At 42.9% G+C, this 19,468-nt stretch overlaps 1 protein-coding gene across 2 annotated transcripts in view; it reads right to left on the minus strand.

Moving 5' to 3' along the window:
* Positions 1–15,654, minus strand: part of pik3c2a (phosphatidylinositol-4-phosphate 3-kinase, catalytic subunit type 2 alpha) — a 47,831-nt gene extending 32,177 nt beyond the window's left edge. The window contains exons 1-2 of one of the 2 annotated variants that reach the window (XM_080504979.1): positions 15,558–15,654; positions 8,588–9,843 (exon numbers count right to left, since the gene is read on the minus strand). In XM_080504979.1, coding sequence (XP_080361105.1) covers positions 8,588–9,763 — 1,176 coding nt within the window. In that variant the 5' untranslated portion in view covers positions 9,764–9,843; positions 15,558–15,654. Of the gene's footprint in view, positions 1–8,587; positions 9,844–15,096; positions 15,155–15,557 lie in introns of those variants that run through there. The other variant, XM_080504980.1, reaches the window with a different exon arrangement.
* Positions 15,655–19,468: the final 3,814 nt, after the last annotated feature.

Here is a 19,468-nt window from a genome sequence, read left to right on the forward strand (position 1 = left end):
ACACACACACACACACACAGAGCTGTACAGTGGGACAGGCCCGTCTTTGTTTAGCTCAATCGATTCTTGTTGGGACACTGAGCTGCTGGTGTCGGGAGTCATGGGAAACGCTTCATACGAGTCACACGTTGACTAATCTTGCATCCTTTCTCCGGTTTTGCTGTGATGCGTCACAGCGCTGACCGTAACTACGAGGAACACGGCGTGCAGCAGAGAGGAAGACCGTCATCTGAACTTGCGTCTGGTTGTTTGGGGGTCACGGAGCGTGTCCCCTGGTATGTGGCAGGTCACACAGAGCCTCTGGCGTCCCGGGTGACACCCACCCCCCCACACTGGTCACGGCTGTCATCTCCTTAAACCGCAATCAGGACGACTCTCCACAGATTTCTGTGTTCGAGTCGATTAATGTCAGATGTAAGCAGAAATGACTATAATCCACTAGAGTCAGAAGCAGAATGTAACGCTGACTCTCACACAGTCGGTTATCGCTCAGCTCAGCATTGTGCAACAGCTGTTAATGTGCAGAATTTCTAATTCTTCAATCTTTCCACCTGAATCTCACATTAAATGTGAATTTTCTCTTGATGCGAGCCGTCGACACAGAAACAGACACTCTCCAAACCCCCGTGATGTAACCGTCTCCACCATTGTGTACATTGTTGAGACTGGTGTGTGTGTGGAACAGAGGCCGTGTTGTCCGGGGGAGTCCTACATCACGGCGCCGGCCACATTCTGCCCTTGAGTGAGACATAATCGATCAGGAAACATGTGACGGCTGCTTCCACCAGATGACACAGCCAGACAACTATTCATGCTATTTTGTGGGGAAACTCAGTCATACGGTTGGAATAAACAAAATCTCAAATAATTCCAACACAATGGCTAGTAATTTCACAATAATTGAAAGAGGCTTATTCAAGTAAATTGGCTGAGCTATTTCTATTGTCCTTAAATGAGATGACTTCCACCCCCCCCCCCCCCCCCCCCCCCCCACCACCATCAATAACAAATGGAATTTTGTACATTTCTCCAATAAACTTTGGTATCAAATCATTAGGGCCAATTCATACTGTCCGCAGGGCGCGTTTTGACCCACGTGACATAAATATCATCATCCACTCCTGTGTGGTCGGATGCATGCAGCCCGATTTCTGTGCCGACACGAGAGTAATTAAAATCAACAATGGAATCCATCGGTATCCCCATCTCTACAATCCCGATTTAAAAGAATATAAAGATAGCCAGATGGTTCAGAAATTTAAATAGGAACAATGTCACTGTGGTTTGTTTCACAGCTTTGGACTACTGTGATGATCAAAGAACAGCGTCAAAGCTCTCGTAATTTGACATCAGGAAGTATTTAAAAACAAACAACACTGCAAGCATAGCGCGTGTGACCAAAAAGAAAAACAGAACAGGTTTTTTTTTTGCAGCTGTGTGATCAAGGCGTTCACCATCTCAAGATCAGCACATCAAATTACTGTTCTGCATTTCCTTGTGGCTCAACGAGGCCGAGCTGAAAAGACGACGTCGTTGTCATGTCGTGCAACTCGGGAAGAACGTGGTGAACTTGAGGCACATTTTTGGGGTCTCCGACGGTGTAAAAATAAACGGAGAAGTGCCCGACTGAGAAGTGAAATTCCGATCACAGCTTCTGCTGGTGGCCAGAGGTAATTCCATGCCCGGCATTAGTATCCAGTTACAGGCACTCATCCAGACATCAGACACCTTGTGAGCCGACGCTGGTGAAAGGAGATTTACCGTCACGTACACTGAAATAACCGCCAAAATGATAACAACTCTTCTACGTTGTTTTCTTTTAAATAAATCGGCAGGAAAGCAACTTTTATTCACCCAGCAAATATGGCAGCCAGAACTAGAACACGGCTTTGGTCAAATAAATATTGCAGTGTCGACATTTGACCAGGAAAAGAATGGCGGGTGTCAGCAAAATTAAAAAGCTAAAGTGCCATCTTGTCCAGGTATCATATTACAATCTAAAATCACGCGGGGGGGGGGAATGCTGAGCGACATCGTTATGCTGTCCTAACAACTACGGACAAGATATTTTTTATCTGTACGGGTTGTGAATACACGTCAGTGGACGTGTTTTTACAGTCATACAGTGACTGCAAAGAGAAACACAGCCTTGCAAGAAGCTCACATTACATCAGAGGAACCAATTGCCCAGAAAACAGGAGTACTTCTTCTTTCAATACGGAAGTGACTGACGGGTATTAACTCATACTTCCTGTCATAAACTCAAATCAGGATAAAATGGAGAAGAAAAAAAAAGTGATCACGAATTAGAGGTGTTGATGATTTTTCATTTTGCAAACAGGAGGGGAAAATCAACGAGAGCTGGCGGAGGACTTGAAAACGGTTCAAAACTTGGGTGTCTGGCTTCTGCTTGGAACCACAATACTGCTTCTGTTTTCTGCCAGCTGAACACGGTCAAAGGTTAGGAGACACAGAACTGTTTGCCCAAGTGAGTCAAGCATTTATAACAGGAACCTGGGCCACGTCCCTGCACCACAGCATCTTCTCACCCTGCGCTCGACTGCTGGAAGAGAGTCCCTTAATTTATGCGTTCTGCGGCAGCTCATAATTGTGCTGGAGGTGTAATTAAATGACAATGAAAGGAAAATGGAGTGGGCGAGTGTGGAGGTGTGAGACGTGTGAAAGAGATTTTGCAGGTTTGTAAGTTAGGGGGGGGATACAACAGTGTATCGCCACAACTTGCACATGTTGAGATTAAAATCAACCTGCAGGTCATTTTTTTTGAAGGAGGATCAGACACAGAAACAAGCATGCACATGCTCAAACTATCTGCTGAGGGCAAACGATGTACTTTGGAGTGCGTTTTAACTCTGATCTGCAAAAGACATTTAAAAAAAATAATAAAAAAATCTGGTTGTCGTTATCGTATTACTGAAGTGTAGAACTTGTCCCTGTCGTAAATCAGAACTTTACAGCTGCTCATACGGTTCGCGGGTTGGTTAAATTCGTGAAAAAAAAATCAAATTATCTGGAATATACACTCTTTTGAGTGTATGTATATGAGGATAAGCAGTATGAATCACTGTTATCTCAGAGTGTGGAATTAACTTGCAGTTTAGCAAACATTAGGAAGAAGGTATAAGCTGGGATCAGCGTGACTGCTGTAACAGAGATATTTGGTTGAGTGCTGATTGTTGGCCGACTTCAGCTTCACTTCCAAAGGCCAAAGCAGAGGATTAGTCGCCAGGCGCTGGAGGCTGTCAGACCAATAAGAGGCTGAGAGCAAAGTGAGAAAAGAAGGGGTCAAATGAAAAAGGTCATGCACAACCCACTGAGAGAAGACGAAGACAAAAAGAGCACGAGGTGATAAAATCAGTGGGGAGGGGGCAAAGACTGTGAAAGTGTGACCGAGTCTCCAAGCTCATGCTCATTTGTTCCATTTTGTGCCTCTCTGCCCAAACAGCCACATCTTAATAGTACATTACAGCCAAAAATAACAAGCCACGGCGACTTCAGACTGACTCGTCGCCACCAGAAGAGTCATATTGGTTGAAATTGAATTACAAAAGTGAAAAACAAAACTCTTGAGACGGTGGGTGAAAATGCCTGGTTACTTTTGGCATCCACTGGATCATGTGAGACAATAAAAAAAAATAAAAAAAAAAAAGATCTACAGAGAATCTGTTTTGCAAAAGCGCCTATTCGTTTTATGTGGCTTTTACACAAACGTATCAGCTTCCACTGAGTCGACCTGCAACCACAGCCCAACTCAAACCAGGATTTCAGCAAATGCTGGCGTGCTGCAGAAGACTTCATTAAGCTTTTAGCGCAAGAGGACTCGAACGTCTGGACCTGTATGGTAATTTAACCCCAACGTTGCCGTGCTGATCGGCCGAAACTCCAGCTCAATGTTTGCAGCCATCACAGCCACTCGTGATGGGAAGTTGTTAAAACAAAAGAAGTGATATGCATTATCTAACAAACTTTAATGGCAGTATAAAAGCAGCTTCCTTACAGCAACTGATAAAGTGATTTTAAGCGAGACCGGTAACATTCCCAGTGATATATGCAGAGTTAGCAAGTTCCTCCTGTGATTACGTGGCGTTTATTAGTGTGGGAAAGCCAATGCCAAGTAATAACTACACCAGCATGTTGACACATTAAGTAAATACAATCCTTCAGCACAAGATATTTTATTATGAAAAAAAAAAATGGCTGAATTTATTGTAAATTTCCTGTCTGGCCCCGTTCTCTTTGCAGCACGACAGAACTTTGATCAAAAACAGACGTCAGCTGACTGGCTGCTCTGCCAGGAGGGGACGTCAGTACATGTCAAGATGCTGTCAATTGCTATCTAAACATGTTTTTATGAGTGTGATTACCAGCGCACAATATCAGCCTGGATTATGGTATCTGTGGCACCCTGTCCTTGTTCTGGATGGATGCTTGCAACTCTGCAGAGGCTGTAGGTGTGACCATGTTCCAAAGTATTTTTTGCATATTTCACATATCAAGGTGCTTACCCTGGTTGTCAAGATGCATGAAGTCATAACTTAATTCCAACCAGTATCTGACCATAGTTCAAACTACAACATGGCCACAGGTATTTAGACTTTACTCACAGGCTTTTCTTACGTCTGCCGAAGGGTCGAGTTGGCATAGAAACTCAAAGTGGCAATGTGTGAGATCACCGTGTTGCCACTGCGGGGCACGTGAGACCTGTACGGACTTGTTCCTGTATATAATAACACGAGCACCGACTGCCAGGTAAACACGCCTGAACAAAGAGCGCATGCAAACAAGCCCGCCGCCGTAATCTCGCACACACAGAGGCTGCAGACATGGCGGATGCAAATTAAGAAGTGAGAGTGTGGAGAGGGCAAAACTGAAGCGCGCCCATCCACAATGACTGGAGTTTCACAATACGGGAGTCATGCCATCCAAAACGTAGACAAAACATATGGGCAAGAGCAAACAAGCCCTGTTTAGTTTTTTTTTTTTTTTTTTTTTTCCAAAGGACGGACATTCCTAAACCCCCGAAAGACACAGCTGGATGCACAGACTGGACAGGCTGTAATTGACAAGTGGAACCCAAACAAGGAGTGGGGACAAGATTTAGTTCCCAGACTGTATGTTTAAAGTCCTAGTGAAATGAAAATTCGACCTCCAAAACACTCTGGCTGTCGCTTCTAGGGACATTTTTTATGCCAACTGGTCCAAGGGTAAAATGTTAAAACACGGCAATCTGCGAGAAAATATCTGATAAACAGCGTAATTTTCGCTGCTGGGCGGAGCTTCTGACAATAATAGTGACGTCACTGGATGTGCACACGCCCAAGTTGTGTTTACATTATGGAGGATCAGAGTTTTGACGACGAAGAGGCTGAATTTAACGATATTTCATCATCATCAGGCATTTCAAACCCAGTGATTGATGAAGAAGACCCAGAATGTGTCGTTCTGCCATCGGTGACCCCGTCTGGAACATGTTTGAGGAAGTAGAAGACGGTTCGTCCTCGATTCGTCCTCGTCTCCTCAGCAGCCGCCAGTTTTCACCGCGGCTTTGAGGCTCCTGACTTTTGGAAGAACAACCCGGCTTCGTGGATCATGTCGAAGCGCTTTTCCGACTGCGCGGAATCACCGAAGATGAGTCCAGGTATTACTTGATCGTCTACTAGCTGCCCAAGCTAGCGGCTAGCCGCTCCCGCTAGCCGCGCCAGCTAACGGCTAGCCGCTCCCACCGCCTGTGCTCCTTTTCTCCTCTCTCGGTCTCTTCCAGGCTCAATCTTTCGTCAAGGCTCATGAAACGCCGACTATAACTTCAAAACACTGTTAAAACTTCAATATTTAAGAGGGAAACAAGCCAATATAAACACAACAGACCGAGATCTGCACATCTCTTGACGTCACGCTCACGAAGAAGGATTCCCCCGACTTCCTCGGCTGGAGATTCAAAATTCAAATAACTTTGTTATGCGACAACAGTAGTGGGGCAGAGTCGGAGAAACCTTAGAAGTAGAACCCAAACTATCATTTTTTGCAAAGTAGTGTTTTATATTTCACAAGGCCTTTAAATTGTATTGTTTTCTGAACAAACTGATGGAAAGCGGGTGACACTGCAGTGCCACAGGAATAATTATTAGTCAGTCGGAAGAAAGCGGGTACAGAGACGAATTGTTTGGTAATGACACACTTAACACAATGAGCAGGAAGTGTCTTGAAAGCCCCACACATTGAAACTATGTCAACAACCAGTCGTCAAAAAACAGGAGCTTTAAACACCTGTGGGCCACGAAATGCAGATTTCAGATAGGAGTCTGTGGTTTTGCTCTCGAAGGCCTATTAACACGACAATGTTTCAACTGAAAGCGCATTGTTCTCATTTCTGCAAACATTTTCAACGGAAACCGCAGAAACCCTGATAATGATTTTGTCACCACACACACCGGCGCACTGAAAACAATACGATAGAAATGTGAATAATGGCAAGTACACAGCTATTCGTCCAGGTTTGTTAATGCGTATGAATGTTTAGATGTACTCGTATTTAATAATGACTGAAAATTTTTATTATTTTGCACTTATTTTGAGGTTTCTTTCAAAGCATTTTTAGAATGCTTTGAACAATGGATTGACGTATTGTTTGAAAATATACCTGAGATACTTTTTTTCTTCCCCTAAACTCAGACGGTCATTTCCAGTAAACCAGCCCCAAACCACATTCATTTTCTAAAAGGGATTTAATGAAGCAGCTGCTTGTATTTGTTTACAAGTATGTTAATAAGAGTCATCTTAATAAGTGCTCTATATTAACTAGCTGATTAAAAGGATTTTTTTCAACAATGGGGGCCTCTTTTAATCAAAAAAAAAAAACCCACTGGTAAATGGGGCTAAATTCCAGTAGAAATACATTTAAAAAATTCTGATTTATCCACCGTGAAGTTCTTGAGCCAGTTTCTTCACATTTCATCACTTTTATTTTTTTAAATGTAATACTGATATTCAACCTGGGCCAGTCGGCCTTACTGCGGACTGGCTGCGCTGCATTTTAGCACTTTCTTTTACACAACGATTTGGTGCTACGAGCCAAATGGCAGATGGCTCTTCAGGTTGAGGAATACATATTGATATCCAACAATATCTGGTGCCATTTGCCCACAGCGATGTCCCAAATGACTGATCTAAATATTTAGTTCAAGAAACTAGATCACTTCATCACGGAAATGTGTAAATGGTATCGTGACATAGTGCATAACTACCCATAGTGCAACACTTAATTACGGCGAGTAAATTTTTTGCTCGCGTTAGCAAAATATTGAGCAATACACATCAATCACCGATAACATTCTGACCTTCCCAGTATTGTGTAGGTCCCCGTTCTGCTACAGAACTGGTCTGCCACGGCGTGTACTCCACTAAACATGATGGTTTGCTGTGGTATTTGGCACTAAGATGTTATTAGTGTGACCTTTAAGTCATTTCAGTTGTGAGGCGGGGGCCTAAAGTGATAGGGTAGGTTTGTCTCGGACATCCCACAAATACTCAATCAGATAGCCTCAAACACAAAGGCCAAGTCGACACTTAGGCTCACTGTGGTGAATCACGCAATTTCAATAAAGTAAATCCAATGATCATTAAACGTCTTCGAGGATTGAAGCAACTCGTCATCAGAGACTTGGCTTTGAACACTTCCAAGACGTACGTTCCATTAGTCCTTCCTATGCGGACACACACAAACCCAACTTGTTTAATTTGCTTGGACACTGTGATAAAATACTGCCATAGCAGAGGGAACACCAAGATTTACTCTATTTTCATCTCATGTAATTCCTTGTTTTACAATCTGTCTCTGCTTTTATTACCCAATAAATTCCACCAAATCTGACAGATGTCACACAGAAAGCAGGACCTCACGATCCTTCTGACTTTATGGGTTACAAGCAGGAGGTTTTAGAAAAGTTACCACAGAGATAACAGACTTGCATTAGTGGAGCCACTTTTTGATCCTTCGGTGTTGGCGCTTCCCATCATTATCTAGCAGAACTGTGGATTGTTCACCCCACTAATAAAGACTGTTGAGAGACAGGCAAGTTTTACCCTACTGACGTGTTGTCGCAATAGTAATCCTACAGGTCACTACAATCAAGCAGGGCTGATGTAAGACATAGTAGTTTGTTAATCACAAATGCTATGATCACAAAACCCCATTTTGGTGGGACTATCTCAACTCAATTCTCCATTTTAAGTGCAAATTCTCTTAGATAAAATACTCCCCCAAAAATTCTCTAACGTGTAGGAGTGTCTATTTAAGAATTACAGCCCATCAAGCTTGTAGTACTTTTGGATAAATACTGAAACATTAATTCCAGAGTTAAATGTTGCTCAATCCTCAGTGATGGACCATAGTAAGTGTCACTTCACCACATCAAGCAACAATGACAGAAAAAAGGGAAAGAAAGTTAACTATTCATATGAGAGAGAAAAAAATGATATACACTTTTTTGTCTATTACAGAAACAGTGTTTATGAAGAATGCTTTGTATCGTAAACATCTGAAAACATTTTCAATTGCGAGCATTAAACCCACCTGATTGTTTGGTCTGTACGGGGAGGAGGCCCCTGGGATGTTGAGGGAGTGGCTCCGGGTGACCGTCGTTCCTGTTGACCCCCTCCTGGGCTGTGGCCGAACCGACAGTGAAACCTTCCGCTCCGACGAGGGGCTGTTGTTGCTGCCGCTGCTGTTCCCTTCGGTCTCCAGCACCGCGTCCCACGGATCGCCCGCGGAAACTCCCGATTCCGTTTGCGAATCCGGTCCCGGTGCCGGAGACGCCTCCTCATTCTCAGCTTTACGCTTCGTAAGCGGGTCCAGATCCAGCCAGTCGAAGCGGCTGATGTGAGAGGACTCCACCACTGCTGGCTGTTGGGGTGGCGGGTTGGGCGCCAGGGAAGCCGTGCCCGCTTGAGAGGAATCCACGTCACTGGTTGCCGATTTGCCATTCTTTAAGTATTCCGAGGTGCTGGCAATCTTGTCAAATAGTTTGGCCATCTCAGGGTCCACGGCCGGCTGCTGAAAGACCATCGCGGCAGTGGCGGCAGGCTGGATGGGAGAGAAAGCCATGAAGGACGGCTGCTGTGCTGAAAGGGTCATGAAGGGCGAAATGGTGGGAGTGAAGCCATTTTGAAATGTGCCTGGTTTGGGGAACGGAGCAGAGGGGAACATGGGGGTGGGCTGACGGGTAGGAGTAGACACCCCCGAACTAGACGGGGTGGGGAGGACAGGTGTCCACTGGCTGCTCTGGAAAGGAGACGAGCTGCAGACATGGCCTCCAGGGTAAGAGGCACTGAGGTTAAACCCCATCAGGGATGAGGGGCGAGACACTTTGCTGTGCGCCCCAAAGTTTTCATCCAGGAGGAGTTTTTCAAGCTCCTCATTGGTCAGCTTGTCCACGTCAATCTCCTTGAACTTGTCCTGCTCTGCCGGTTTCTTTGTCTCTGGGAAGACAATGAGGTCCTTGTCCGATCGACTCGTAGAGGGCAAAGGTTGGGGAGCAGTAGTGGTAGATTTGGATGGTTTTGGTTTCGTGGCAGAGGAGGATGCTCCAGAGGGAGAAGAGGAGGGTGAAGTTGAAAGAGTGGGCCTCTTCTCTCTTCGCAATTTTGCTAAAGCCTCTTCTTCCATGCGTAGGGCTTCCTCCTTACCCACAATCCCCTTCGGCTGGGGGACATCCAGCTTGAACCCATTACCACTTGATATCTGGGCCATTCTGTCAAGTAGAAGGTGCCATGAGTGTGACGGCTTTACGTTAAAGTGGCCAGAAGGCAGTATAACACGGCTTTAAACACCTGAAAAAGAAAGAGAGAGAGGAAACAGATTTTAGATAAATGACAAGGAAAGGGAAATAAGAGTTCTATTTACCATTCATCAAACCAGGGAACAATACGCACGACTTGCTGAGTCACAGCCGACACTGTATGAGTTTGATAGCAAATCTTCTTCCTCATGCTTTGTTGCTGTGACCACGTTTTGATTGGTTATTTATTATTATTGATCATTTGCCATTTGTCACATACCGAGCGTCAATAACTAGTTGCTGTTGGTGTCAAGGGCACCAATGAGGTGACATCATTGGCACGGACTACATTTACACTGGGACAGTGGAGGCCTAGCTAGAGAAGCAGACTTGGGGAAAGGAAGTTTGCAGATTCAAATCTCATCAGCAAATTCATGTACAGTCAATGTCACTGCTGTTAACCACAAAAGAAGCAAATGCCAACTAATGGGGAACAAAATCACATTCAAAATGGTTTTGTTTGAGGTCAGAGAAAAAAAGGTGGAAGGTAGCTCTCCAGTGAGTGTTTGTGTTTTAAGTCTCAAGTGTGGTCATATATTAAATTTAGAATGAGTGTTGAGGTCTCCAAAGATGAAGGTTCACAGAGTAAGAGGAGAGTATATTTCCTGCTGCCGACAGAATAAAACGTGACGAGAATGTGTGTATCAGTACTTTTACAACATTTAAAGGAAATTCCAACAAGACCACAACAACACTGGTCAATTAAAAAAAATTGAACACAATGAGCATGAAATGAAATGTCCATCTTGTTACTTCTCCATCACGGACAAACTTAAATTCTCAGTTGTCAACGACAGGAAGGTGCCAAGAGCATCCCCTTTGTCTGAACCACGAGGAAAACATTGCCGCAAACTTTTCTTGTTGTGACCCTAAAACTGACACAGCGCCCGCTTGAAAGCCGCCATTCATCGACCGGTCACAGCCCCGGGGTTGAGCGAGTTCCTTCTCTCCCCAGGCGTCGCCGGCCTCTCCTGAGCCTCCCCTCCCATTGTGGCGGAGAAGCTGGCTGTGCTGGGGCTCAGGCTATAGCCTAACACTATTGTACAGCTGAGGAATTTGGCATGCTAAGCAGCCCAATGGGTCTCGCTCGCTCTCTCTCCCTCTCTCTCTCTCCTTTCCTCTGGCCTCCTCTCACTCTGTTAGCATTATGTTAGCACCATGGCAAAAGATTGTCTTATCAGCTGTGTGAACACAAGCAAGCAGCGACAGAGTGGCTGCATTCATTAAGCATTTCACTTGGAGAGGACCGTGCCAACTTTGCCAGAGGACACAACAGAGGGAAAGTAAAAGCGAAAGAAAGGTCACCATTCTTTTTGTGTGTGCGCCATCTCTGATGACTGCTAGACAGGTAAGAAAATGTTCACATAAGTACTTCGTACCTATAAAAAAAGGCATGTGCTGACATACCAGAACATACCAAGTAAAGTCCCTGTTTATGCCAAGGCATGACTCAAACTATCTGAGCACCTACAAAGCAAACGTTAATGTTAACACCATAAACACTGGGCAGTGGTTTCTTCTTCTTGGAAATAAAGGTACACTTTGTTAACTTTGTACATTTTTTTGCACTGAAGTTCACTGCAGATTGAGCAGATCTATTAAAAAAAAAAAAAAGAATAAAACAACCGGTGCTAAGGTCATTCAGAAGGACTACAGACTCACTAAAATAACCAAAACCCAGAGTGAAAACAGAAGATCATTTACCAAGATAGCCATAAGCTGAAAAGTCCTTATATGGCAACCGGAGACATTAAATGCTCACTTGTGGAGAAAAGTTAATAGAGGCCAAGAAAAATACTGCAAACTGTGCTCCACTTCTTTCTGCCAAAAGATGGCAGATCCCTTGGTCTGTCCAACGTTAAATTCAACATTTGAGTATGACTGTACAGGTGACAGTTCTCGCCAGAGAAGTGCTACTCTATCCACGTGCCTGAGATAAAAGTTCTCATTCGAGTTGAATATTTTAAAGATACACGAGTCGCAATAAATAAGACTTCGGTGGTATGGAAAATTCCAGGATCATTTGTTTTACAAAACAACCATCACCATGTTTAACCATTCACACACAATTTAATTCCCCCTTAATCACATGCGAGATTTAGATCACCCTCAACAAATGAAGAATGTCTTTATTTGAATAAGGAATAAATCAACCTAACAAGAAGCTCTAACACTAAACAGATCAGTACCTTGTTTGACCACCAACTGCTGCTATATAAACATTCGCTCTGTGTGGCATCGATGAGGCTACATGGTTTTTTTTTTTCAGGAAGAATCCTCTTTCAAGGTTTGGGAGTGCAACAGGGGCACTGATGAAAATATCCATTTAGAGCAGCGCAAGGCACCGGCCCCCACCTCCAATGACGGCCAAATTTGTTGAAGTGAAAGTGCCTCAAGGACACCGGCTCCTGATTGCAATATATCAAACAATACAAATATCAAGTACTTTCGGTTGATAGCTCATCAATTCTCTATACCAGTGTTATAACCGAGGCATAGGTTGGCAAACTTTGTAGGGAAAAAGATCTGTGATATTTAACAGTCAACACCCACTTCATAGCCTGCTTAATTAATGTTTGCATTGGACTCACGCAACAGTATAAACAGACACTGCTGTGTGGCTAAGCTATGTTTGAGGAGCGAACAGTTTCTGCATGATTGCTCTCATAGTTTTATGCCTTTGTATGCTTGCGCCTGTAATACCTCTTTTCATTACATTTCTTTATCGACAATCCCGATTCAAATCAGGGAAATGCAGCCGTTTTGTTCAGACATTGGTCCATTCAGAATATAATTTCTACCTGTGCTACAAAGTGATGCGGTCTCAATGGCTTGAAAATAATAATTGTATGTCACATCTGTCCATTTTGTTTATGCTGCTCAGCCAAATATATTAGGAAACCAGGTCAAAAGATGCAGGGCACATAAAATGCATCTCACTCTGTTTCCTCTATTTCACACAATGTGAGGATGAGAGATGGTCGTGCATTTTCAATCGTTTTCAATGGCTGGCTGATGTCTGATGGCCTTTTCCTGCATTCAGCCTTCAAACAGCTTGGTCACACGAGTCCAGATGCACGTGTGGCACGATAAACTCTTTGAATTAACCAGGTGGGTCATTTCTTTATAGGCATGAGTGAACAACAATTTTTTTTTTTTCGGAGTAAGTACATTTTAAATGTGCGACAACTCTTATTTTTGTATGTTGCAAGGGAGGATTGCCCATCTCTTATTTACATAACATTTCAAGTGAAAACGGATTGCTTTTGTTTCAGAAATGTTCTGTGTTTACAGTGCAACATTTTGAAAATGATGTATATTCATTTACATGGTAAAGGCAAAAATACTGAAACAATGTAGTTGGCATGTTGGGCCACTAGTGGGTGCCATTTGTATGGACAGACATCCAAGTTGGATTGCTATTCCGGGTGACTCAACTAGTAAATTGCCAAGACCCGGGACAATATGGACTGGGAGTCCCGCCACCGTGGAGGCTGCCATTGTTGTTATTGTTGATCTTAATACACAGGTGACAGTGTAGATCACAGAAACTTTTTCTGCAGTGGATGTTTGATAATGGTAAAATGACTAACTTTTCCCACTGTTTGAGCAGCCACCAAAGCTCTTGACACTGTCAATCACATTCAACCAGTTGAACACACGCCGGAATCAAACCTGCAACCTTGAAAGAGAGCCCACGCTCCAAACTGAGCCACAGTCTCTCGTCCACTGTGAGGATGCACTATAAACAGCATGAAAGATCCTGGAGACGTATGAAGACGACCACGCTCTGCCTCACAGATGGTATCTTGACATCCTACCTACTAAAACATACATTCACAGAGCAGCAGAGGGGATTGTTTGTTTGTTTGGGACTTTGAAGACCCCACCTGGAGTGATTTGTTTATTGTTTTATTGCTGGACTCTGCAGCGCTATTTTCTCCAATACCCGTGGGACCATGAGACCCCCAGAGTCTCCACCCATACCAAGGGACAAAGCAGAATAATGTGTTGGAAGTTATTTCTGGGTTTTGTTTTTTCTTTTCTTTTCTTATTTGGAGGAGGGGAAAGAGGTCGACATAGATAAACTATGTTGTGTGTAATATTGTCTCATATTCTCCAGCTACACGTGGACATCGGATTAAGTGTTTGACCTTGAGTTTGGGGGGACCCAGAGTCCAAATCCTGATTGCAGCAGGAAAGACATCCGAGACATAAAGCGAAGCCAAGTCCACCACGCTAAACAGCTCAATCAATGTCTTGTATTTTCCGCTTAAAAGAATACCGACGCGCCAAATTATTTTTGATATATTGCAAATTTCGAAAAGTAACAATTGCTACATAACAGTCTTGCCTTTGAGTTCATGTCTCAGGAAGAAGGCGAGTTTTACGTCCAATAACTACAAAAAAGTGCAAATGTCAGCAAACACACTGTGTGACTGTGCAAAGTACAACACATCGTCTTTAAAATTGGAAAATAAGTAACAGGTCCTTATTTTTCTCCTTATATTCACTTGCTCGCAAAAGAAACAGGCAATAAAAGTCCGTTTGTTTTCCTTCTGGTGTGCAAATCGAGCACCCAGCCGTGCAAACATGACGTGATCATGTAAAAACAACAAAATTATGATGTTTTGAAACTGCGATTTAATCCTACACGTCTATCTGCATTTGGAAAAATCATTGCAAAAGTAAGAGAAGCTCAACACGAGTGGATAAATGTCCATAAAAGTGCCCAAACTCACAGAAACAACACAACTGCCTTGCAACCTCTTCCTCTTCTGTTTGTTGTTTCGAAGCCTCACAGCAGCTCTTCCTCCTCCGTCATCTTAAGGAAACGCTCGCAACAGTTATTCCCACTACAAAATGTGTATGCTCTATTTTAAGTCCCACTTTTAGTGAAATTGAAGAGAAAAAACCTCTCATCCCATAACAACCGCTGCTGCTTTAGCATCAGTCTGGAGAGTTTAGACCTTGAGGCTACAAAAACAAATTGTAGAGGGCATCCCCCAAAATGAAAGGATAGAAACGGCAGGTATGACACAACACATATTTAAAGTCCACGGTAATTAAGTTTCACGGCTTTAAAGATCGTTTTATGTGCAACAGTCCAGCTAGCTCGCCAGCGTCCCGGCTGACGCTCACCTGATGCCAGACGATGCGAATCGACCATTCGCCTTTTTTTTGTCGTTTCTTTTACCCTTAAAATGCGAGATAGCTCATAGTTAACGGCACAGAAACTACTTACAAAACACGACGACAACGCGACCTCACGACCCAACCCGGGGAACCCGCTCAGCTGTTCCCCCTTGTTACTTTTCGAGGGGACTTTTTGGGGAGCTTTTGTAACTTTCCACTTTGTTGGATGCTAAAGTTAGCCGCTAAAGCTGCTAAAATGTGCACAAAGGCTGCACAGACACAAAAAGCACATTCGCTAAAAACACACGAGGAGTTTCGGCTCAAGAGACGTCGACTCTCACGGCCGCCGTTGCACTTTGAGGATACGGATTTAATAATTTAAAAGTACTCGGGGAAGTAGTGCCGCGGTCCTGCCAACTAAAGCCGCAAAGCAGAGGAGCAAAAAAAAAGAAAAGGGAAGCTTTTAAATGATCGAATCGGCCGCTGCCGACCGAGCAGCGACCCGCGATCTCAGTCTAAATCGAGGCACAAACTTTTACGCGCACGAGACTGGAAATGGTTATTTCTCACCTTTCAGCGGTGCGGCGTTTGAAGCCATTATTCCCGCAGCTGCATTTTTCCATCCACTTTGCAGGGAGCAGACGTCAGTTCCTGTTGAAGGTGGTCGCTGGAGTTTTGGTTGGAGACGCGTTCTGCTCCGGCCTGTTTTCCCACCGGCTCACCAGCGACACCCTGTGGTGTAAAGCTGCAGGTGCAGATCAGGCATGGAAAAGGGAAAAAAAACCCAAAACAACACAACTTGAAATCTCAAGTTGTATTTTTGAGTACAGTATTTCAAGTAGGCAATTTTTACTCGTGGCTCAGTTGGTAAGGTGGATTGTCTCTCATTTGGAAGGGTGCATGTTTGATCCCCAATCTGTCGACGTGTTCTTGAGCAAGAAAGTTAAACTTGAAGCCCAAACTTCTCCGAGTGGATGGACAGAGCTGTCTTGCTGCCTCCATTGCTGTGTAAAAACAGTAATCTGATTACTGATTACTAGTTACTCCTTTAAAGGTAACCTAGTTACTCTACTATTACTTGCGTTTAAAAGTAACCAAGTTAGAATACAAGTAACTTTTTAGTTACTTTCAGCAGCTGCAGACAACATAAAAAGGAAACTGTTTTTTTTTTTTTACTTTGAAAAAAGGGGCGGGGCTTCTTGCCAATATATCTTTTTACTCAGGAAAATTACAAAAATAGTGTAACATCTCTGCAGTTGTGTTCTTGTTGCAGTGATATGGTTTTCATTTTCATTGCTTGTTTTTAAAAGTGACTAAGTTATATTAACCTTTTAGTTACTTTCAGCAGCTGCTGACAACATACCCCCAACCCCCCCCCCCCATCTCTACATAATAATGACAACTAGTTTTACCAAAAACTCAGTGCTGATCACTGCCTGGCCTCCTGCTGATAAATAATCTCACCTTTGACCTTCATTCTTTGCTGTATTTATATCTCACTTTTGGTTTTATTGTCAGATTTTTACTATTACTTATATTTATATACCCAGAGATGTAGTTATAGTCTGTTGTTGCACTAGTTATCTATTTATTTACTTATTTGCACTACCTGCCTGCTCTATGCAACCTTTTAATTTCACTCCCCCACCATTGATTGATTGATTGATTGAAAAAAGGAGCGGCTGATTGCAAAGTTAAGGTTTATTGATGACATTAGTTTGTGAGTAATGCGTTAATAACTACTAGTTACTAATTAAGTGTTGCTCAGCGGGACAGGTCACCACTTTGGGCTCCTGAGCAAGACCCTTGACCCCCATCAACTTCCCGGAGCGCAGTAATGTGGCTGCCAACTTCATCCTAAAAATAAGAAAAAAGGAAGCACCAAGGGGATTAAAGTACAATTTGTTTATTTAATTTAGTTTTAGTTAGAATAGAATAGAATAGAATAGAATAGAATAGAATAGAATAGAATAGAAATAATTTATCGATCCCAGAGGGAAACTATTTTTACATTGCTGCCCCACACAGACGAGGACAGAATAAATAGAATACAAAGTTTAATATAAAATAAGACAGACTGAAGATGAAAAGAGTAATATCAAATATTAATATGGAGTTACTGTGACTAATATAAGCACAGAAAAATCAAATGAACAGAAAGCACATTCAAAAGTGTCACAAAACAACTGAAAATGTAGAAAAGTATCATCTCAGGAAAGAAACATTAATTTGAATAACATTACAATGTAAGACAGCACAGGAAAACGAACACCGATGAAAGAATATCACTTCTCACTGCAAAAACAACAACAACAAGAACGGTCAGCTGGTGGAGCGCATGCCTTCGCCAACAACACATTTATTCATGGAACTGAGTTAGAATCGCAAGCATTTTAACCCTCAGCCCAAATCAATGATAATGAGTCTGTCTCTGTCACGGTCTCCATGGCAACAGATGAGGATCTTTAAATCTTCTTTGATCTCCCCAATGAGGTGCCTCTCCCATCCTTTTTTTTGGTTTGTTTTTCTGCATATTGGGGGTTAATAGTTTTTGCGACATACATACATACATACATACCAATAAATAAATAAATAAATACATGCAGACACAAACACAACCTTCCCCCAACTTGCGTCGGTAAAGGTGAAAAAACCTGCACATTTGTGTCATATAGCAAGAATGCCAGGTGGATCTTCAGGACTCTTCTGTGTAGACTTTGCCTGTTGTCCAGGAATTTTCCTCCCACAGCGCATAAATATGCATTTCAGACAAACTGGTGGCTCCGAGTTGCCTGCACATCTGAATTTGAGAGTGTGTGACTGCATATTTTAATGGCCCGTAGACACGTCTGATTTGCCCCGTGCTTGACGGAGGCCTCAGCAAGCTGGGGTCATCTTGACCCTGAGTTGGATTGACGTGGTAGGAAGGATATGGTTGAAAACAAAAAAGAAAAAGAAGTCAAAGACCTTCAATATTTCCCTATTTGTCTTACCTAAAGTGGGGTTTTTTCTAAGATTTGGGAAATCCAAGTAAAAGTAATAGACCGCACAACAGCAGAGCACATGAAAATGCACTAAAAAGAGCAACACATTTTTTTTTTAAAGAATCCAGTGTGATTTACCCAAAATCCAGTGGGATTGTCGCCATTCAAAGTTCATCCTTCAAATCCAATATCAACCCTCTTACGTGCCCCATAATGGGAGTCAATAGAAGCACAAATCAATTTGTTATCAGCTCACATCTCAAAAACCAGACCGATTGGGTAAGATGGGAGTTTGTTTTGAGGCACACACTGTGACTTCCACACCTGCTATGGCACCAATAGTTTAGAGCAATGTTTTTCAACCACTGGTCAGGTGTGCCATGGGAAATTATCCAATTTCACATTTTTTTCAAAAAAAATTTTGCTCTCACAGCCGCTGTCAGCTGTGAGAGCAGTGTGTTGCAGAGTAATCATGTATAAATACTCTTCACCAATAGATGGCAGCACATAACTTTGCCGTTGAAATCGAAACTGAAAGATGTCAGCCTCATTAATCACCACCACCTGCGGCTGCTGCCATCTTGTATCAAAGTACTGTGTCAGTGACAGTGATGGAGAAGTTTTTGAAACGGGAGGATTTGAACTCCGAACTAGACATGTTGGTGTTTGTCTGTCTTCTATTCCTGCCAGGATCTCAACTCTGTGTTCATCCGTCAGGTCCAGGTTTCACACTGAGTGAGTAAAAATAAAATAAAAAAGAAATTGGGAAATAGTTTTTTTCTGTATTTATTTGATTCCTGTTGATTAAGCATTGATGAGGATGACTTTATATTGTTAATATAGGCTACAGAGTTTAAAATTTTACCATTTTCAGGTGGTGGTGTGCCTCGAGATTTTTCCAAAGAAAAAACTGTGCCTTGGCTCAAAAAAGGTTGAAAAACACTACTTTAGAGCAACAAGTGCTGCCATCCCGACCATGTCTCATAGCCCTCTTCTGTAAGACAGAGGCAATACAGCGGTCCGAGTTACTGATTTCTCTGAGACACTTTGGAATTGGATCAAATCAAAAGAAGACGAAGCGACTTTAAACTGGAGAGCCCTCATTGGGAAAACATTTCACACTGGCAGATGATGTGCTCTTTCTCTCCAGTCTCCTCCCAACAGTCAGAGGAAACGAGAGGAAGAGGAGCAGTAACGATTGAAGTAACAAAAATGTGTGTTATTGCTCTTGTCATACATCACAATGGAGGTTTAAATATGTTCAAGCACTATTACAATAGTAATTACAATAAACACACAAGACAGTCTCTTCAATTAAAAAAAACAAACGTTCTATTATTCCCATTAAATGTGTATTTAACACGTATTACTGTGCCAATATGTCTATCTGGTACGTTACACGCATAGATGTTGATATAATAATGTACACTTTTCAACCTGAAGTCAGGGTTTATTCACAACTGTAGCGTTTTCTTACTCCACACTATTGCCACCCTG

Source organism: Blennius ocellaris (genome assembly GCF_963422515.1).
Source record: "Blennius ocellaris genome assembly, chromosome: 11".
In the NCBI taxonomy this organism is placed as follows: Eukaryota; Metazoa; Chordata; class Actinopteri; order Blenniiformes; family Blenniidae; genus Blennius; species Blennius ocellaris.